Raw genomic sequence first — 22,308 nt, 5'->3', positions numbered from 1 at the left:
TGGAAAATCTCAACAGGTCTGGCAGCATTTGTAAGGAGAGAAAAGAGCTGACATTTTGAGTCTAACTGACCCTTTGTCAGAGGTATAACATAAGTTTGTAAGATTTAGGGGCATCATTAGGCTATTCAGCCCATTGAGTCTGTTTCACCATTTGATCATGGCTGATATGCTTCTCATCCCCATTTTCCTGCCTTCTCCCCATAACCCTTCAACCTATTACCAATTAAAAATCTGTCTAACTCCTCCTTAAATTCATTCACTGTCCCAGTATTTCACAGATTCACAGCCCTTTGGGAGAATGAAGGAGGCATTTGGTCCACTTGCCTTCATCGGGGAGAGCACTGAGGACAGGAGTTGAATGAATAATTTTATTATCACATGTCTTTTACAGTGAGAAAAACAGTAAAATACAGCGCAAATCTTTTCCACTGTTGCCACAATCTGGCTCTATTTTGAATAGTTTTAAGAATAAGAGAAAAAAAAAGAAAGATATTGCTTAAAGAGTCCATCAGTCCTGAGTCAGCTCATCAACAACAATGCCTGCACCACCCAATCTCACATTATGCTATAGTTACAACATTTAAAAGACATTTTGCACAGGTACATGGATAGGAACGGTTTATTTATAGGCCAAATGCAGGCAAATGAGACTATTCAGTTCAGGAACATGTTCTGCATAGACGAAGGGCCTGTTTCTGTGCTGTATGACTCCATGAGATTTGGGAGGAAGATGCTAAGGAAGTGATCTGCAGCAGTGTGGCCTCTCTGACATGGAGACAACAGGCTAGGAAGATCTGAGATGTCAAGAAGTCATGACTGGTGAGTGACCTGTCACTTTTAGGTGTTTGACTCTCATAGTGTTCTCCTGTACAGCACATTGTGGGTCACTGTACCCAAATGTTGTCTTTACTGTTCTGAAAACATGCCATTCTTAACAGTTCCTCCTCTCTGCCTTCTTTCCTGGAGGAGAAGTGATCAGACAAGTTGTCAGGAGTCAGGGATGCAGTGTTGTGGGACACCAGCGACTGGCAACATGTGCCCACCTGCTTCACTGGGAGGACAGTCCTACACCATGAAGATGCAGATGTCAACAGCGACTCCTTGTGATATACTGAGTCACATGAGGCACTGTGCTCATCCAAGTTGGGATTGGTGGTTTGCTGCCTCAATCTTCTGGAGGAGAACAGCCTCCTTCCACCTGGCACAAAAATGGTAGACGTAGACATCAGAACGATTTGAGTACCACTAACCTCCACTATTTAACAGCACCAGCATGATCCGTAAATATTGGATGAAACTTCCTGACCGTGAGGAAATGGGCTTGAAGGCAGAACTAATGGAAATTCAGCCAACAGGTTTTATTCCATCTTTTCAGGAAATCATGCCGGCACTGAGTCACCACCAGCAACAGTTAACTGTCTGACAGCAGCAAGTAATCAATTTGATTAATAAAGTGCTCTACAGGACAATATATTGTGTCAATATAAACTTCAGAACCTTAATAACTTTGCTGGGATTGAAAGAATCAGCACTAACTCTGAGATAAAAGAGGCAAACTGTAATAAAGAAATTGAAAACAATTAGCCATCTCTGGAAAGATGGAGTTAAAGATACAGAAACAGTTTTAACAACTGCTTGACAACTGGCTGCCTTATGCCACATGGCCAAATGACTGTCCTGCAGAAGAAATTGAGGGGTGCAATGGGCAGTCTGCCAGGCAGCCTCCTGTCCCTGTTCAGGAGTCTGGAGGAGTCCGACCCAAAGCTGATAGAGGGCACAGTGCACAACTTGTCCTCTTCACAGCCTGAGCTCCACCTTCCTGTGGTGCTGTTGATCCAGACGCAATGTCATTGCTGCGCTTATTCTTGCTACAGGTAGTTTTTTGTGCACAGGTCACTTAGTCGTGTGGCACTTCTAAGAAATTGTGGCCAACACTTTCTAATAAGTGTGCCAAAACACTTTAAAAGCACTCACAGTTACTTTCAGAGTCTTTCCGGGTGAGACCCTCTTGAAGGGTCACACTCCTATTTTTAAGTGTGGACAATGCAAGCAAGACCAGGACCTGCAATTTAGGAATTCTGCCCTACAATCTTTACATTTCTGGCTGCAGAACAGAGACAATGACATGCACCCAACTGCATTGCCTTGTCCCAAAGAACAGAGATAAGTCTGTGTAGCACCATTATATCCCTAATTATGCTGCATATAACTCCTTTACAGACTACATTTAATAGCCCTAAAAATGGGCAAGGAATTGTGATACACTATTTAGCTGCATCCATTGCTTGCAACGTAAACAGCACGCCATGTCCAATGATTTCAGCATCCAGCCAGCTAGAGTCAACCATGCTTTGGATTTGCTGAAAATAACAAAACACCATAATATTGACAGACAAGCCTGATTAAAATTAGCTGGTACTGTTTAAAAGTAGCTGTGAAAAGGGCATGGAAGATATAGAATGTAGAGAAATAGATTGTGACATCTTGAAAAGTTTCCATATTACAGAGGAGGAAATGCTGGATGTCTTGAAATGCATAAAAGTGGATAAATCCCCAGGACCTGATCAGGTTAACCCTAAAACTCTGTGGGAAGATAGGGAAGTGATTGCTGGGCCTCTTGCTGAGATATTTGTATCATCGATAGTCACAGGTGAGGTGCTGGAAGACTGGAGGTTGGCTAACATGGTGCCATTATTTAAGAAAGGTGGTAAGGACAAGCCAGGGCACTATAGACCAGTCAGCCTGATGTCGGTGGTGGGCAAGTTGTTGGAGGGAATCCTGAGAGACAGGAAGTACATTTAATTGGAAAGGCAAGAACTGATTAGGGATAGTCAACATAGTTGGTGCGTGGGAAATCATGTCTCACAAATTTGATTGAATTTTTTGAAGAAGTAGCAAAGAGGATTGATGAGGGCACAGTAGTAGTCTATATGGACTTCAGTAAAGCGTTTGACAAGGTTCCCCATGGGAGATTGGTTAGCAAGGTTAGATCTCATAGAATATAGGGCTAACTAGCCATTTGGATACAGAACCGGCTCAAAGGTAGAAGACAGAGGGTGGTGGTGGAGGGTTGTTTTTCAGACTGGAGGCCTGTGACCAGTGGAGTGCCACAAGGATCGGTGCTGGGTCCACTACTTTTCATTATTTATATAAATGATTTGGATGTGAGCATAAGATGTACAGTTAGTAAGTTTGCAGATGACACCAAAATTGGAGGTGCAGTGGACAGCGAAGAAGGTTACCTCAGATTACAACAGGATCTTGACCAGATGGGCCAATGGGCTGAGAAGTGGCAGATGGAGTTTAATTCAGATAAATGAGAGGTGATGCATTTTGGGAAAGCAAATCTTAGCAGGACTTACACATTTAATGGTAAGGTCCTAGGGAGTGTTGCTGAACAAAGAGACCTTGGAGTGCAGGTTCTTGAAAGTGGAGTCGCAGGTAGGTAGGATAGTGAAGAAAGCATTTGGTATGCTTTCCTTTATTGGTCAGAGTACTGAGAATAAGAGTTGGGAGGTCATGGTGTAGCTGTAGAAGACATTAGTTAGGCCACTTCTGGAATACTGCGTCCAATTCTGGTCTCCTTCCTATCGGAAGGATATTGTGAAACTTGAAAGGGTTCAGAAAAGATTTACAAGGATGTTGCCAGGGTTGGAGGATTTGAGCTATAGGGAGAGGCTTAACAGGCTGGGGCTGTTTTCCCTGGAGCACGCAGGCTGAGGGGTGACTTTATAGCGCTTTATAAAATCATGAGGGACATGGATTGGGTAAATAGACAAGGTCTTTTCCCTGGGGTGGGGGAGTCCAGACTAGAGGGCAGAGGTTTAGGGTGAGAGGGGAAAGATATAAGAGAGACCCAAGGGGCAACTTTTTCATGCAGAGGGTGGTGCATGTGTGGAATGGGCTGCCAGAGGAAGTGGTGGAGGCTGGTACAATTGCAACATTTAAAAGGCATCTGGAGGAGTATACGAATAGGAAGGGTTTGGAGGGAAATGGCCAGGTGCTGGCAGGTAGGACTAGATTGGGTTGGGATGAGTTGGAGCAAAGGGTCTGTTCCCATGCTGTATGTCGCTATGACTAGCCTGTACCTTATTAAAGGGGTGCTGGACTGTGGCTGGAGGAAGTGTAAGGGAGCCACCGAGAAGTGACAGACTTGAGAAACATTGAAGTGTGGCATAACGTAGGAGTGTGCAGGGTCTAAGATTTTTTTTTAAAAAGATGATAATATTTTCTTCAGCAAGCTTAAGGAGGAGAATGTCCCTCATCCACTCGGGGACAAATGGCCCTCTAAACACATGGTTTGAAGGCATGGTTGGAGATGACCATGAGGTGTCAATGCCAGACGTAGAAGCAGTGCTTCGAGAAGTGACCAAGGTCATTGGATGCGTTTTCAAATACCACATCGTAACAACTGTACTATTAGCCTCAGACACTTCAATTCACCATACCCTCCTATCACTGATTTACAATCAGTGTCAATATGGGGTGGCTGTTGCTAAGGCTGTGACTACCATTGGGCTGAAACATCGAGGATGACTATACCTAATCTACCTTCCCTTTGCACATATTTCTTTTTTTTTGCATTTAGAAGCTACAGATGGTATGAGCATGCATCTCTTCCTTCTCCCCATCCTCTTTGTGCCTTTCTCCTTTCAGACAACCAAAATGGGTAACCTGGTCAAGTAGAACAACAAGAAATCAGTGACAAAAAATAATTTCACTTGCTTCCACTCTCTCAACCACTAACTTGAATCCTGACATGCATGTAATTTTGAGGGTAGCCCAGAATCAGGACATCGGAGTTATATGAGGGAGTGTCAGATGGTGAAACCATTTCTTGCTGACCTCACACCTACCATGAAGAAACAGCTTCTTGAGTTGTATAAATGTATCTGCAGTTACTATCAAAATGAATACATTATCATTCATGCTTATCACAAATGGTTATGTTGATAGCTCCTATGAGAAGGGAAATACATAACGCAATGGGAGGTTAGGGTGCCAGAGTGGTAGGAGGCCAGGAGGGTTTGGGGAGGGGGGTGGGGGTGGAACAGGTTGTTGAGCCCTGCAGCAGGGTTTGGTCAGCTACTGACTGGGTGGGGTTGTTGTGTACCAGAGTGGTGCCCGGTCCCAGGGGAGTAGGGGGGCGTTGGATCTTGTGGTAGGAGGTTGGTGATGGGTTTATAGCCAACTTGTTTCAGGTGGAGAAGACCATAAGAACAGAGGATATTGGAGCAGAATTAGGGCATTCAGCCCATCAAGTCTGCTCCACCCTTCATTCACGCTGATGGACCTCTCAGAGAAAGTGAGGTGCTGGAGATCCGTGTTGAAAAGTGTGGCACTTGAAAGGCACAGCAGGTCAGGCAGCATCCGAGGAGGAGGAGGAGATACTTCTGGCATAACATAAGCCCTTCATCAGGAATCAGGCATTCTTGATGAAGGGCTTTTGCCTGAAACATCAACTCTCCTGCTCCTCAGATGCTGTCTGATCTGCTGTGTTTTTCCACACAACACAGTTATGCTGAGGTTAGAACGAACAGCCCTTCTCATGAGCCAGCCCTTTCAGTCCACTATGTGGATGACACCTTTGTCATCATGAAACACAACAAATTCGAAGAAATCCACAACCACATAAACAACATCATTACCGGTGTAAAGTTCACCAAAGAGGAAGAGAACAACAACAGACTCACCTTCCCCAGATGTCACAATAGAACACAAAGCCAATGGAGAGCTGCAGGCCAACATTTACAGGAAAGCCACACACACTGACCAGATACTCAACGACAGGAGCAATCAGCCCAACACCCACATACAGGACATTATTTAAACGAGCCACAACACACAGCAGCATTGCAGGAACTATGAGAAGCCGAGGGAAAACATCTGTACAATGTATTCAGGAACAACGGGTACCCGATAAGCGCAGTACACTGATTCCTACACAACAGACCTAAACAAGACACAGCACGCCCAGAGACTCTAGCCACCCTGCCATATATTAAAGACATCACGAAGATGACAACCAGACAACTCCGGCCATAGGCATCAAGGTACCATGCAAACCTACCACCACCCTGAAACAGCCCCTGATGAATTTAAAGTACCCTGTACCAACAACCAGCAGAACGAACGTCACATACAAAACACCCTGCAAGGACTGAAACAAACGTTATACTGGACAGACAGTGAGGAAACTAGCTATCAGGATACAGGAGCACCAACTAGCCACCAAAAGGCATGATGAACTACCACTAGTATCCATACTCACAGACAAAGAGGGACATCAATTCAACTGGGACAATACATCCATCTTGGGACAGGCTAAACAAATGCACACATAGGAATTCCTAAAGACCTGGCGTTCAAACCAGAACTCCATTAACAAACATATCGATTTGGACCCCAACTACCAACCTCTCAGAAAAAGAACCAGAAGTGATATCACCTACCACAATAGACCACGACAGATAAACAGCAAGTGGGACAGAACAGCAGCACTTCATTGGAGGCTCACTGATGAGGTTACCTAGCATGGTGACAAACGTCTCAGAACAAATCGACCAGCTCAGCAAGCAAACTAACAACCTGATGATGCAGAAGTCAGTGGAAAATAAAAACAGCTATTTGAAAAACAAGACTTTCTGATTTACAATTAAATATTCCATTCAGGCATACAACATACTTTTTAGGGCCATTGCTATTTGTCATTTTTATAAATGACCTGGATGAGGACATAGAAGGATGGGTTAGTAAATTTGCGGATGACACTAAGATCAGTGGAGTTGTGAATAGTGCTGACGAATGTTGCAGGTTAGAGAGGGACACAGATAAGCTGCAGAGCTGGGTTGAGAGGTGGCAAATGGAGTTTAATGCGGAAAAGTGAGGTCATAAAGTTTGGAAGGAGGAACAGTCATAAAGAGTACTGGGCTAATAGTAAGACTCTTGATAGTGTAGATGAGCAGAGAGATCTTGGTGTCTATGTATATAGATCCCTGAAAGTTGTAACCCAGGTTGATAGGGTTGTTAAGAAGGCTGGACACTCCGCGCTGGCCTATTCCCTGCCCTCGACCTCTTTATTTCCAACTGCCACTGAGACATTAACCGCCTCAACCTGTCTACCCCCCTCCGCACTCCAACCTCTCACCTTCAACGCGCAGCCCTCCACTCCCTCTGCTCCAACCCCAATCTCACCATCAAACCAGCAGATAAAGGGGGTGCAATGGTAGTTTGGTGCACTGACCTCTACACCGCTGAAGCCAGATACCAACTCGAGGACACCTCTTCCTACTGCCCCCTTGACCACGATCCCACCCCCCATCACCAAACCATCATCTCCCAGACCATACAGAACCTCATCACCTCAGGAGATCTCCCACCCACAGCTTCCAACCTCATAGTCCGGACACCCTGCACTGCCTGGTTCTACCTCCTTCCCAAGATCCACAAGCCTGACCACCCTGGCCAACCCATTGTCTCAGCATGCTCCTGCCCCACTGAACTCATCTCTACCTAGCTCAATACTAGTCCAGGAACTCCCCACATACGTTCGAGACACCACCCATGCCCTCCACCTCCTCCAAGATTTCCATTTCCCCGGCCCCCAACACCTCATTTTCACCATGTATATCCAAACCCTCTACACCTCCATCCACCTCCAAGCCCTCCGTTTCTTCCTCTCCCGACGTTCCCAACAGTACCCTTCCACCGACACTCTCATTCGTTTGGCTGAAATGGTCCTCACCCTTAACAATTTCTCCTTTGAATCCTCCCACTTTCTCCAGACCAAGGGGGTAGCCATGGGCACCAGCTATACCTGTCTCTTTGTTGACTACGTAGAACAGTCCACCTTCCGTAGTTCCACTGGCACCACTCCCCACCTCTTCCTCCGCTACATTGATAACTGCATTGGCGCCACCTTGTGCTCTCGCGAGGAGGTTGAGCAATTCATCAACTTAACCAACACATTCCACCCTGACCTTAAATTTACCTGGGCCATCTCTGACACCTCCCTCCCTTTCCTGGACCTCTCCATCTCCATTAATGACGACCGACTTGACACCAATATTTTTAACAAACCCACTAACTCCCACAGCTACCTGGATTACACCTCTTCCCACCCTACCTCTTGCAAAAATGCCATCCCGTATTCCCAATTCCTCCGTCTCCACTGTATCTGTTCCCAGGAGGACCAGTTCCACCACAGAACATACCAGATGACCTCCTTCTTTAGAGACCGCAATTTCCCTTCCCACATGGTTAAAGATGCCCTCCAATGCATCTCGTCTACATCCCGCACCTCCACCCTCAGACCCCACCCCTCCAACCGTAACAAGGACAGAAACCCTCTGGTGCTCACCTTCCACCCTACCAACCTTCACATAAACCAAACCAAACCGCCGACATTTCCGCTACCTCCAAACAGACCCCACTACCAGGGATATATTTCCCTCCTCACCCCTTTCCGCCTTCCGCAAAGACCGTTCCCTCCGTGACTACCTGATCAGGTCCACGCCCCCAACAACCCACTCTCCCATCCTGGCACCTTCCCCTGCTACTGCAGGAATTGCAAAACCAGCGCCCACATCTCTTCCCTCACCTCCATCCAAGGCCCTAAAGGAGTCTTCCACATCCAAAGTTTTACCTGCACATCCACCAATATCATTTATTGTATCCGTTGCTCCCGATGCAGTCTCCTCTACATTGGGGAGACTGGACGCCTCCTAGCAGAGCGCTTTAGGGAACATCTCCAGAACACCCGCACCAATCAACCACACCACACCGTGGCCCAATATTTCAACTCCCCCTCCCACTCTGCTGAGGACATGGAGGTCTTGGGCCTCCTTCACCGCCGCTCCCTCACCACCAGACGCCTGGAGGAAGAATGCCTCATCTTCCACCTCAGAACACTTCAACCCCAGGGCATCAATGTGGACTTCACCAGTTTCCTCATTTCCCCTTCCCCCACCTCACCCCAGCTCCAAACTTTCAGTTCAGCACCGTCCCCATGACTTATCCTACCTGCCTATCTTCTTTTCCACCTATCCAATCCACCCTTCTCCCTGACCTATCACCTTCATCCCCACCCCACTCACCTATTGTACTCTATGCTACTTTCTCCCCACCCCCACTCTCCTCTCATTCATCTCTCCACCCTTCAGGCTCTCTGCCTGTATTCCTGATGAAGGGCTTTGCCCGAAACGTCGATTTTACTGCTCCTCAGATGCTGCCTGAACTGCTGTGCTTTTCCAGTACCACTCTACTCCTGAATCTGGTTTCCAGCATCTGCAGTCATTGTTTTTACCTTGTTAAGAAGGCATACGGTGTGTTTGCTTTTATTGGTAGAGGGATTGAGTCTCGGAGCTATGAGGTCATGCTGCAGCTGTACAAAACTTTGTACAATACTCCAAAATTTGGAGTATTGTGTACAGTTCTGGTCACCACATTATTGGAAGGATGTGGAAGGTTTGGAAAGGGTTCAGAGGAGATTCACTAGGAGGTTGCCTGGTTTGGAGGAAAGGTCTTATGAGGAAAGGCTGAGGGACGGGAGGTTGTTTTTGTGACAGCGAAGAAGGTTGAGAGGTGATTTAATTGAGACATATAAAATAATCAAGGATTTAGATTGGCCGGACAGTGAGAGCCTTTTTCCTCTGATGGTGATGGCTAGCACAGGGGACATAGCTTTAAAATTGAGGGGTGATAGATATCCGACAGATGTCAGAGATAGTTTAATTACTCAGAGTAGTAGTAGGGGCTTGGAACGCACTGTCTGCAACAGTATTAGACTCGCCAACTTTAAGGGCATTTAAATGGTCATTGGATAGACATATGGATGAAAGTGGAATAGTGTAGGAAAGATCGGCTTCAGATTGGTTCTCTAGGTCAGTGCAACATCGAGGGCCAAAGGGCCTGTACTGCGCTGTAACATTCTATGTTCTATACAGGATCACTTCTGCAAAACTCAATTTTGAACACACAATTTATAAAGATCCACTTTACAAATTTGATTTTCCCCTTCTGTTTTCTGGAGAGCCTGAGGAAATTGCCTGAGAAATTGAAGATTCTGCTTGGTAATTCCACTACACCTGGAACCCTCAGAAAACATACATTTAAATCAGAGAATTTATAACATTCTGCAGCAAGTACGTAAATTGTTATTTAAGGAAAGGTGGATCAAATCGAACATCTGACAAACAAAAACCTGACCATATCCCAACTATTCCTCCCTCAGCTCTCTTACAGCCTCCAGACCCTGACCCTACTCCAATGTCAGCTTCCTCCCACAGGTTCCATCACTCCCCCAATTCTTCCCCTTGGATCTGACACACCTCCCTCCCCCCCCCCCACCCACCCTTCCAGACCACAGCAACCCCCACCCAAACAGGACCTGGAACCATCCAGCTGCTTCACACCCACTGCTACCAGACACCAACTCTCCCCTGACCTCTGGGACCTGACATCTCTATCCGTCCTGGCATCCTAACCTCACACACAATTGGTGGTGGTTTAACCTGAGGGTCAGTGTGCCTCAGGAGAGGGGAAGGAGAGTTCTTGGCGGTGACCTCAGCCTGTGAACCCACAAACTGTTGACATCACAAACCCGCCATCCAGCCAACTGGGAAAGCTCAGCAGGGTCTGGTGGCGTCGGAGGAGAGTAAGCTTCAGGTGGAGTGACCCTTCCCCAGAACAGCCTTCCAGCCAACTGAGCTCGAAGTGTGTGGGCTCAAAGATTCTCTGGTCTACCTCCCCAGGAAATACAGACAAAACACACATCACAAACGGTTTATGAGCAAAGGAGGGTGAGGAGCAGCAGTGGGTCTGCCCAGGGACTCTGTGCTGTCCATGGGGCAGGCCCCAGGAGGACGGGGAGGCCCGGGCCCTATCCCGGGGCCTGGGGGACTATCCCGGGCCCTATCCCAGGGCTTAGGGCTTAGGGCTTAGGGCTTGGGGCTTGGGGCTATCCCAGCGCCTCTCCCCTGGGGGCCTGTCCCTGTCCCCGGGGCCCTCTCCCCTGGGGCCCTCTCCCCGCGGCCCCTCTCCCCGGGCCCTGTCCCTGGGGCCCTCTCCCCGGGGCCCTGTCCCTCTCCCTGGGCCCTGTCCCTGGGGCCCTGTCCCTCTCCCTGGGGCCCTGTCCCTGTCCCCTGGGCCCCTCTCCCTGGGGCCCTGTCCCTCTCCCTGGGGCCCTGTCCCTGTCCCCTGGGCCCCTCTCCCTGGGGCCCTGTCCCTGGGGCCCTGTCCCTCTCCCTGGGCCCTCTCCCTGGGGCCCTGTCCCTGTCCCCTGGGGCCCTGTCCCTGTCCCCTGGGCCCCTCTCCCTGGGGCCCTGTCCCTCTCCCTGGGGCCCTCTCCCTGGGGCCCTGTCCCTCTCCCTGGGGCCCTGTCCCTGTCCCTGTCCCCTGGGCCCTCTCCCCGGGGCCCTGTCCCTCTCCCCGGGGCCCTGTCCCTCTCCCCTGGGCCCCTCTCCCCGGGGCCCTCTCCCCCGGGGCCCTCTCCCCCGGGGCCCTCTCCCCCGGGGCCCGGGCCCTGGCCCTGTCCCTCTCCCTGGGCCCCTCTCCCCGGGGCCCTCTCCCCCGGGGCCCTCTCCCCCGGGGCCCTCTCCCTGGGCCCTGTCCCTGTCCCCGGGGCCCTCTCCCTGGGGCCCTCTCCCCCGGGGCCCTCTCCCCCGGGGCCCTCTCCCCCGGGGCCCTCTCCCTGGGGCCCTCTCCCCCGGGGCCCTGTCCCTCTCCCCGGGGCCCTCTCCCCCGGGGCCCTCTCCCTGGGGCCCTCTCCCCGGGGCCCTGTCCCTCTCCCCGGGGCCCTGTCCCTCTCCCCGGGGCCCTGTCCCTCTCCCCGGGGCCCTCTCCCTGGGGCCCTCTCCCCGGGGCCCTGTCCCTCTCCCCGGGGCCCTGTCCCTCTCCCCGGGGCCCTGTCCCTCTCTCCGGGCCCCTCTCCCCGGGGCCCTCTCCCTGTCCCCGGGGCCTGACCCTCTCCCACACCGGGGGTCGCGGGGCGGGAGAGCAGCGCCCTTACCGATGATGGGTCTCTGGTTGAGTCGGGCGCTGACACAGTTCTCCCAGAGCGCGGAGACACACAGCACCAGGAGCGGAGCCGCCATGGGGGCAGCATCCATCCCGGTCACCATGGAAACACGCCCCGCCCACTGCCCAGGGGACCGAGCATGCGCAGCGCGCAACATCACACCTGCACAGGTAAGCAGCACCTTGTTCAGGTAAGGAGAAACCTGCCCTAAAGACCATCCCAACAGGGGGAGAACAGCCCTGGCCAGGGAAAGACCACCTTGTTCAGGGAAAGACCACCTTGTTCAGGGAAAGACCACCTTGTTCAGGTAAGGAGAAACCTGCCCTCAAGACCACCCCAACAAGGGGAGAACAGCCCTGGCCAGGGAAAGACCACCTTGTTCAGGTGAAGACCACCTTGTTCAGGGAAAGACCACCTTGTTCAGGTAAAGACCACCTTGTTCAGGGAAAGACCACCTTGTTCAGGTGAAGACCACCTTGTTCAGGGAAAGACCACCTTGTTCAGGGAAAGACCACCTTGTTCAGGTAAGGAGAAACCTGCCCTAAAGACCATCCCAACAAGGGGAGAACAGCCCTGGCCAGGGAAAGACCACCTTGTTCAGGGAAAGACCACCTTGTTCAGGGAAAGACCACCTTGTTCAGGTGAAGACCACCTTGTTCAGGTGAGAACCCCTCTGACTAGGTGTGGATCACCCTGTCCTAAATACCATTCTGATCTGGTCAAAACAACCCTATCCAGGTGTGGACCACCTTATCCAGGTAACAAGCACCCTATTCAGATGAAGACCCCTTGTCCAGGTGTGGATCACCCTGCCCTAAGGACCATCCTACTCAGATAAGAGCAACCCTATTCAGGTGAAGACCACCTTGTTCAGGTGAAGACCACCTTGTTTAGGTGAACAACCCCTATGTCCAGGCGTGTATCATTCTTTCATAAGAACAATCCTAACTGGACGAGAACAACCCTGGCCAAGGAAAGACCACCCGATCCAGGCAAAATTACCTTGTCTAAAATTACCTTGTCTATATCTGGACAAGGTAATATCCAGGTAATATCACTCTGTCCAGGTGAAGACCACCTTGTTCAGGAAAGGAGTACCCTGTCCTAAAGACCAATTTGCCCAGATAAGAACAACACTATCCAGGTGTGGACCACCTATCCAGGTAAAGACTACACTGTCCAAGTAAAGACCACCCTGTTCACGTAAGGATCACCCTGTACATGTCTGCCCAAAGAAAACTGCAATCATTCACTTGCTGCTTGCTTACTGGGATGCAAAAAATGAAAGCTATCTAAAACGAAGAGGACACGGCTTTTAGATAAGACTGTCTCCAAATACTGACTATAAAACGGCATCGGGAATAATGCATCCTGCAAAAACTAAAAGAGGCGCCTTGGAAAATGGCTCAGGGAAGGTAACATTTAAACATTTCCCTCACCGTGTATTCAGAAGGTTTTAGAAGCAGCTCTAAAGTGGGAGGGACCTAAAACTGGTACCTCCTGGCTCAGAAGTAAGGTCAATACCACTGTCCCATAGCAGCCCTCCCTCAAGCTTGTAAGATGTTTTCCAAATAACCAATTCTTCTATCTCAGAGGTAAGATCAGTACCATTGTGCCACATGACACTCCTTCATGTTTGTCAGATGTTTTCTAAGAACTTGTTCTCCTGGCTCAGAGGCAAGGTTATTAACACTGCACCACAAGGCCTTTCCTCAAACTTGTAAGATGTTTTCTAAGTAATCTGTTCTTCTGGCTCAGATATAGTGACTTTACTACTGTATATGAAAAAGGCACTATTCCAGTAATCATGGGGGACTCCCAGGTGAACTGGGAAAGTCAGGTTGGTAGCTGAACTCAAGAAAAGGAATTCATGGACTGTCTCTGAGATTTTCTTTGAAGCAGCTTAAGGTGGAGCCCACTTGGGAACAGACATTTCTGGAGTTGGTGATGTATAAAGAGGCAGACTTGGTAAGGGAGTTTAAGGTGAAGGAACCCCTAGGGGGCAGTGACCATAATAAGACAGAATCCACCCTACAGTTTGAGAGGGGGAAGCTGGAATCAGATGTAAAGGCATGACAATTGAGTAAAGGTAACTACAAAGACACGAGGGAGGTAGAGCTCTGCTCCCAGAGTGAGAACTCATAGGGCCAGTATTCAGGAGAGTGCACACCCTAGAAAGTCCTTGACACTGATCCAGCTTCCTCAGAGGCAGCTCTCAGAGCAAACAGAACTCCTGACACTCCTTTTTTAAAAAAAATTTATTAAGCAATATGTTTCACAAACTAATTAACATTAACTGCTGTATACAGAGAAACAGCAATTTATCAGAGAGAGGAGCAGCAAAGCCAGGCCTCAAACCCCACCGTTCAACCAGTTTTCAGGGAAATGAGGAAAAACCTCAAATCCCACTTTCAATCATCACAAAACAGTAACAAATACACATAAGACAGTCTAATTAGATTTTTTAAAAGTGCATAGAATATAGACCTCCCCTCCAGCAACCTACCAATCCCTCCCACCTTCCGGCCACTCAAAGGCAGCCTGCCCCATTCCCCTTCCAGCTCTGGGTCTGCTCCATGCCCATTCCGGCTCTCGGTCTGCCCCATTCCCCTTCCGGCTCTCGGTCTGCCCCATGCCCCTTCCAGCTCTCGGTCTGCCCCATGCCCCTTCCAGCTCTCGGTCTGCCTCATTCCCCTTCCAGCTCTCGGTCTGCCTCATTCCCCTTCCAGCTCTCGGTCTGCCCCATTCCCCTTCTGGCTCTCGGTCTGCCCCATTCCCCTTCCGGCTCTCGGTCTGCCCCATTCCCCTTCCGGCTCTCGGTCTGCCCCATTCCCCTTCCGGCTCTCAGTCTGCCCCTTGCCCCTTCCAGCTCTCGGTCTGCCCCATGCCCCTTCCGGCTCTCGGTCTGCCCCTTGCCCCTTCCGGCTCTCGGTCTGCCCCATGCCCCTTCCGGCTCTCGGTCTGCCCCTTGCCCCTTCCGGCTCTCAGTCTGCCCCATGCCCCTTCCAGCTCTCGGTCTGCCCCATTCCCCTTCCGGCTCTCGGTCTGCCCCTTGCCCCTTCCGGCTCTCGGTCTGCCCCATTCCCCTTCCGGATCTCGGTCTGCCCCATGCCCCTTCCAGCTCTCGGTCTGCCCCATGCCCCTTCCGGCTCTCGGTCTGCCCCATTCCCCTTCCGGCTTTCGGTCTGCCCCATTCCCCTTCCGGCTCACGGTCTGCCCCTTGCCCCTTCCGGCTCTCGGTCTGCCCCATGCCCCTTCCGGCTCTCGGTCTGCCCCATGCCCCTTCCAGCTGTCAGTCTGGCCTGACACACCTTCTGGCCACCTCTAGGACAGCCCATCCTGTTTGACACTCTTGTTTAGTTTTTTTTTCTCCTTTTTTGAGGCCAGTATCCCATCACAAAGTCCCCCTTTATTTACAAGTGCAGAGTCATTCACACACTGATCCAGCTCCCTCAGAGCCAGCTCTCAAAGAACACAACCTCTGACACTCCTCTATTTTTATTCTTTCCCCCAGCACCCATGTCGTGTGTGTGTGTAGATATTGGACACAGTGAAGAACAACAAGTGTGTAAATCTTTATTTATATTCCACCACCAGGAAGAAAGGAAACACCCGAGTGGCCAGTGACAAGCACTGCCCTTCACATCAAAGGGTATAATGCTGTGTGATCAAACAGTGAAGGGGAGGGCAGGGACACTCCTGTTTATTTATCTTTATGAACAAAGCCCTGACACTCCTGTTTATTTTGATTCTTTTTAATTTTTTTCCTGTTTATTTTTTTCTTATCTTTTTCCCACACTACTGCCTAACTGCGGTAGTGCTTGTTTTTTCCCCAGCACCCATGGTGTGTGTGTGCAGGTGTGAGACACACTGAGAGACACAAGGTGCACGAATCTTTATTCAGTTTCCACCACCAGGAAGCAAGGAAACACCCGAGTGGTCAGTGACAAGCACTGCCCTTCACATCAAAGGGCAATGCTGTGTGATCAAAACAGTGAAGGGGAGGGCAGGGATTAAATCAAAATAGAGTTGGAGGGGGGACACTCCCATTTCTATCTGTCAGCCAAGGCTCTCTGATTAACAGCCCTAATCAGGGAACTCATTGACTGTGAGGTCCACCTGGCTGGCCATGTTACAATCACTACATCACCAAGTGGGGAAAAAAATATTAAAATCTGCACCCTCGTGTAAAAAGGTTGGATAGCCATGATGTAACCTTGAATTCTGAACCCTTGATCATGATGAGCACAGTTCTTCAGCGTTTCAAAATTACTCCATCAATGATTGAATTGTTGCATTACAGCGCCCTCAGGTGGCATTCTGTTGGATGTGTCATTGCTCGCAGCTTTGGGTTGAGATAGAACAGAGCATTCACTCATCATTGCTCCACGAAATGATATTTTAGTAAGTTGCTTTTGTAGCTTGATTATTGTCATAGTACTCCTTTGGGAGTGTCTACAACATCTTTTGTTGGTTTTATTATTTAAAATATAAACCAGAGATTCAGGACACTGCTTGTAAATAGAAGAGTGAGCTTTCTGTGCAAACAGCAAGAGAAAATTCAACATTTGGAATTCATAAATATTAGTTTTTTTTATTGAACATCACTTTGCCAATCTTGCATTTATTTCACCTGTTTCAAGTCAGACTATTTCTGGCTTAATATATAAACTGTGCAACAAATTTAACCTTACTGATTTGATGGAAGCCAGATTGGTCAGCATTTAAAACAATCCAAGTGCCATTGAACTGTCCTAGAGTAATCAGAATTCACCTTCCAGTTAGCAGTTGACAAGGGAACCGTCCCAAAACTGGCAGAGACCTTTTTAAATCACAAACCAATGTTAGCCTGAAGTCAGCACAATAATCTTTGCTAGATGGCCTGGGCAGAAAATGAAAAGTGTTTCTCAGTGTCAAACCAACCCAGCATGCACCTGGATTCAGGCAGGGCTGGGGAAGGTGCAGTACAGGAATAATAAAAAGTTTTTCATTTTATTAAAGAACACTGCATTCGTAAGGCCACAACAGGCAGGTGTGCTACGGGGAAAGTTTAGATCTCCCGTGCTGTGATACCCCCCAACACCCCAGGTGATACTGAAGAGCCTTGTAGAATTTACTGTTTTGTTTTTGTTGCATATAATTCACAGATTTTTTGCACTTTTCTTTCCAAAAATGTTGCAATGGCAATTAAAACGGTATTTGCACCTCACAGTAGGCTTTCAGTATTTTTTTCAGCACACAGTGAAACATCCCGCCAAAGGGCGGCACAGTGGTTAACACTGCTGCCTCACAGCACCAGGGAGCCATGTTTGATTCCGGCCTCGGGCTACTGTCTGTGTGGAGTTTGCACATTCTCCCTGTGTCTGCATGGGTTTCCTCTGGGTGCTCTGGTTTCCTCCCACAGTCCAATGGTGTGCAGGTCAGGTGAATTGGCCGTGCTAAATTGCCCGTAGTGTTAGGTGCATTAGTCAGAGGGAAATGGGTCTGGGTGGGTTATTCTTTGGAGGGTCAGTGTGGAGTTGTTGGGCTGAAGGGCCTTTTTCTACACTGTAGGGAATCTAATCTTTTTACAAAGGCAACTGTTAATTCAACCACTGTAGAAAGGTTTAATTCCTAAAGCTTTAAATATTAAACTTTAAGACAATATATTCAGAAATCAAAACACATAGTAATAAAATCTTAATTTACAGTAATCTGAAATATCAAAAACTATACATTTTGTTCAAATTTGATAGATTTTAAAATTAATTTCTGCTTGTACTACATCATAATGCTTAATGTGATACCTGCTTGTTCTATAAAACAGAGTTAGTGTTTACAGTTATATTGCATTGATTAACATAAGTAGTGCTGTTCAAACAATGGACGCATTGGCACGAAGTATCAAGTAACAAGTGAAAGTTCAAGAAGATCTTTCTCAGACTGCAGCACAAATTCAGTCCATTCCTGACAAAGCTCCTCATAAGCAGGTCCATGGCCACCGTATTCAGGGGGAAGAATCTGAGCTGGAAAGTGCTTACAAAGGCTGTGCTGGTAATTGCTCCCATGCATGTGAATCTGAAATAGACGCATCACACTCAATTAAAGTTACACACTATTCAATGTCTCGCTTTCAAAAAGTGTCCTTTCTTTTGTGTTGAGCCAACAATTTTGTGCTTGAAATCTAAAACCTAATGAAGGTTAGACAGTCAGAAACTTTTTCCCCGGGTACAACAGAGTGTTACAAGGGGACATAAATTTAAGGTGAAGGGTGGAAGGTATAGGGGAGATGTCAGGGGTGGGTTCTTCACCCAGAGAGTGGTGGGGGCATGGAATGCGCTGCCCGTGGGAGTGGTAGAGTCAGATTCATTGGCGACCTTTAAGCGGCATTTGGATAGGTACATGGATGGGTGCTTAATCTAGGATAGAAGTTCGGCACAACATCGTGGGCCGAAGGGCCTGTTCTGTGCTGTATTGTTCTATGTTCTATTGTTCTATGTTCTATGTTCTATGTTCTATGAAGGTGATACGGTGCTGTACTTCTGTTACTTTTTGCAAATCTAAATGATAATGATGGAGATTGAAACAGCAGTCTCCTTTGCATTTCTGTGGAGAAGTCAGTGCCAATAGCAACTTTCCCAAGCATTTAGATGAAACATATTTCAAGCAAAGTTGGCTAAAGTACTTCTGTTTAAATGGATTATTTTCACTGCGATTGTATTAAAATGAAGGGTTACTCACCCGCTCTTTGATTTTTTCTGACAGGAATGGTTTAATTAAGACAAAGACTGAATCAAACAGTACGGGTTCATTGATCATGTGGATACCTCGGACCTTTAGTGGAAAGGAGTCCTGAGAATGACAGAAAAATGACACTCATTGTATTTCATGTTGGTGACCACTCAGATTTTAATCAAATACTATCTCTGACTGTAGAGGTTGGTACATCACCATAAAGTGTTGTACCAACAGATCAGCACTTGTTTAGAAACACATGACTCAATTAAAGCCGATAGAACCCTGGGTCACTTCCCTTAGTTTCTCCCTTATGTCCCATCATGCACTCTCCAAGTCTGTATTGTCCATGAGACCCAACTCTGGGCTGGCACAAAGCAATTTATATGCCGACATCAAGGAATTGGAATCCCTACAGTGTGGAAACAGGCCATTTGGCCCAACAAGTCCACACCGACCCTCCAAAGAGGGTCCCATAGTGTTAGGTGCATTAGTCAGAAGTAAATGTAGTGGAATGGTTCTGGGTGGGTTAGCCTTCTGTGGGTTGGTGTGGACTTGTTGGGCTAAATGGCCTGTTTCTACACTGTAGGGAATCTAATCTATCCTGACCCATTCCCCTAACCTATTACTCTACATTTCCCCTGACTAATGCACCTAACCTACACATCCCTAAACAGGATATGCAATTTAGCATGGCCAATCCACCTAACCTGCACAACTTTGGACTGTGGGAGGAAACCGGAGGACCTGGAGGAAACCCACACAGACATGGGGAGAATGTGCAAACTCCACATAGAAGTCACCCGGATTAAACCAGAGTCCCTGGTGCCTTGGGGCAGCAGTGCTAACCACTGAGCCACCGTGCCGCCCCTTTGTTTGGGAGGGATTGTCTCATGAGCAATTCATTTATTTCTAGAATTGTTGTCTGAATTCAATGTGACCTGTTAAGATGAACGACTATAAGTGCAGGAAGGTCATGTTGGAGCTTTACAGAATGTTAGGCTGCAGCTGGAATACTGTGTGCAGTTCTGGTCCCTACACTATAGGAAGGATGTGATTGGACTGGAAGGAGTGCAGAGGAGATTCACCAGAATGTTCCCTGGGATGGAGCATTTCAGCAAGAGAAGCGAAGCTGGATAAGCTTGGGTTGTTTTCTTTGGAGCAGAGAAGGTTGTTGGAGGTGTGTAAGATTATGAGCGGCATGGACATGGTGAATAGAAAGCAGCTGTTCCCCTCAGTTGAAGGGTCAATACAAGGGGAAAATATTTAAACACTACTGCAGGAGGTTGAGAGAGGATTTGAAGAAAAGGATGTTCATCCTGAGAGTGGTGCGAATCTGGAGTGTACTGCCTGGGAGACTAGTTGAGGCAAGAAACCTCACAAACCTTTAAAAAATACTTGGCTGAGCACTTGAAATGTCACAACATTCAAGGCTAATGCTGGAAAATAGGACTGTGTAGATTTGGAGTAGGTTCTTGTTAGTGAAGACTTAATGGGCTGAAGGGTCTCTTCTATACACTATGGTTCTATGATTCCCCTCTATTGCCTGTAATGTGCTGGGGTAGTGTTTCAGCTCACATTTCCACCTTTATCAGTAAAGTCAGAGTAAACTTTGCTGAACCTGTGCAGAAGAGAAGATTATGGGAACTGAAATTATGTTAAGTGTAACTAGAGTTTCTGCAATATTTGCCACTGATTAATGTGACAATGCTGTGGGCTTTTGTTGAAGAGAGATTTGAAAACAGAGGTATCAAGCTGTCTAGTTAGAATGCCAGCAAAAGTAAACAGCTTGTGAAGCTTGTGTTTTTTTAAAAAAGTTGAAACAATAGAAGCAACCTGAATGGGTGTGGCCAGCTCTCGTAGACCAAGATTTCTAGTTTTTGCGTTTTTAGCTTTGTGATTCAGCTATTATTGGGGTCTCAACAGGGTTGGAAGCTGCAGTAAAGGTTTCCTGGCTGCTACTGTCTCTGAGATTTTGATTTTGTTTTTTTCTCTCTCTGTGCTGCGGGGTTGATTATCAGAACATTGGATCTCTGAATTTGCCTTATTCTCAAGGGGTATATTTATGGGATGTTACTATATTGGAACAGTTAATTAGTGGTAGTTACTGCATCTATTAATCTGTTAAGTTTCCAATAGAGTTAGGTTATTCTAATTTCCTCTTTCTTTTGTTTGTATTTTAACTACAGTGTTTAAGTAAATTGTGTTTTGCTTTGTTTTGAGTCAGTTGACCAGTTGCATTACATTTGGAACACGGCACTTTACATTTACCTTTAACGTAAGAGGAAGTTAGGGTCTAGGCTACTTTCTTAAAATATTTTGACAGGATCTGGTCTGGTCCATAATATTAGAAGTAGAATTGTCAAAAGCCATCCCTGCTCACAAGACTGGGTAAATCTCCACTTTGAAATAATGTAAGTGGTGAATTTCTACTGATTCCTTTGGTCCATGAATGCTGGGCTAAGTTTCCTGATGAAGGGCTTTTGCCCGAAATGTCGATTTTCCTGCTCCTTGGATGCTGCCTGACCTGCTGTGCTTTAAGGGAGTTTCCCAAGTATTGAAGAGAATGTTGCACTTAGAGAAAAATAAGTTCATACTAAACAGTCAACATAGCTTTGTCAAGGGCAGGTCATGCTTGACAAATTTAATTGATGGACATGGACACGAGTGAGGGATTTCAAGACGGGGAGCATGTTTGTAAGGTGAGAGGAGAAAATTTTCAAAAGGTCATGAGGAGCAGCTTTTTTATACAGAGCAGCATCTTGGCACAGTGGTTCAGTGGTCAGCACTGCTGACTCACAGCGCCAGGGACCCAGGTTTGATTCGAGCCTCGGGCGACTGCCTGTGTGGAGTTTGCACATTCTCTGCGTGGGTTTCCTCCCACAATCCAAAGGTGTGCAGATTAGGTGAATTAGCCACGCTAAATTTCCCATAGTGTTCAGGGATGTATAGTTTAGGTACACTAGTCAGGGGAAATGTAGGGTAAAGGATCTAGGTGGGATACTCTTCGGAGGGTCAGTGTGGACTTGTTGGGCTGAAGGGCCTATTCCCACACTGTATGAATTCTAATTCTTTGACAATGTAACACAGGTAGTGGGTGAGGGTAGTGCTGTGCATGTTGTATATTTGGACATTCAGAAAATATTTGATATGGTGTCACATGACAGGGTGGTGAGCAAATTGGAAATTTTTGGGATTGAGGGATCCTTGGCAGCATGGATTAGAAGTTGGCTAAAAGCTCGGAAACAGAGGGTAGGTACAGGCAGGCATTTATCAGATTGGAGACGAGTTTAAAGTAGTGTTCATCAGGGATCGGTGTTGGGACCATTGCTTTTTTTTGATTTATATAAGCAATTAGGAGATGGGTGCTGAGGCCAAAATCACTAAACTTATAGATGATACTATACTAGGGTGACAATGAGTTGTGAGGATCACGTTGAGCAACCTCAGAGGGACATTGGCCAAATGGACAGACATCTGGGAGATGAATTTCACTGCAGGGAAATGTGAGGCAATGCATTTTGTTAGAAGAAACATAGAGACATATTACAGTCTCCATGATCCAACTTGTAGAGTGG

General features: G+C 47.7%; 2 protein-coding genes across 5 annotated transcripts in view; both read right to left on the bottom strand.

Moving 5' to 3' along the window:
• The window catches only part of LOC140477507 (gamma-glutamyl hydrolase-like), a 46,764-nt gene extending 34,645 nt beyond the window's left edge, over positions 1–12,119 (bottom strand). For 3 of the 4 annotated variants that reach the window (XM_072571546.1, XM_072571548.1, XM_072571547.1), the window contains exon 1: positions 12,008–12,115. In XM_072571546.1, the coding sequence (XP_072427647.1) occupies positions 12,008–12,107 (100 nt within the window). In that variant the 5' untranslated portion in view covers positions 12,108–12,115. Of the gene's footprint in view, positions 1–12,007 lie in introns of all 4 variants that reach the window. The other variant, XM_072571545.1, reaches the window with a different exon arrangement.
• A 4,471-nt stretch (positions 12,120–16,590) lies between these two features.
• Positions 16,591–22,308, bottom strand: part of ttpa (tocopherol (alpha) transfer protein) — a 51,310-nt gene continuing 45,592 nt past the window's right edge. The window contains exons 4-5 of the mRNA XM_072571543.1: positions 18,737–18,847; positions 16,591–18,073 (exon numbers count right to left, since the gene is read on the bottom strand). Coding sequence (XP_072427644.1) covers positions 17,900–18,073; positions 18,737–18,847 — 285 coding nt within the window. The 3' untranslated portion in view covers positions 16,591–17,899. The remainder of the gene's footprint in view (positions 18,074–18,736; positions 18,848–22,308) is intronic.

The sequence above is a fragment of the Chiloscyllium punctatum genome, chromosome 5, assembly GCF_047496795.1.
Source record: "Chiloscyllium punctatum isolate Juve2018m chromosome 5, sChiPun1.3, whole genome shotgun sequence".
NCBI classification, from domain to species: Eukaryota; Metazoa; Chordata; class Chondrichthyes; order Orectolobiformes; family Hemiscylliidae; genus Chiloscyllium; species Chiloscyllium punctatum.
Note: the sequence above shows the minus strand (reverse complement) of the source record. Positions and strands in the feature narration are given on the sequence as shown.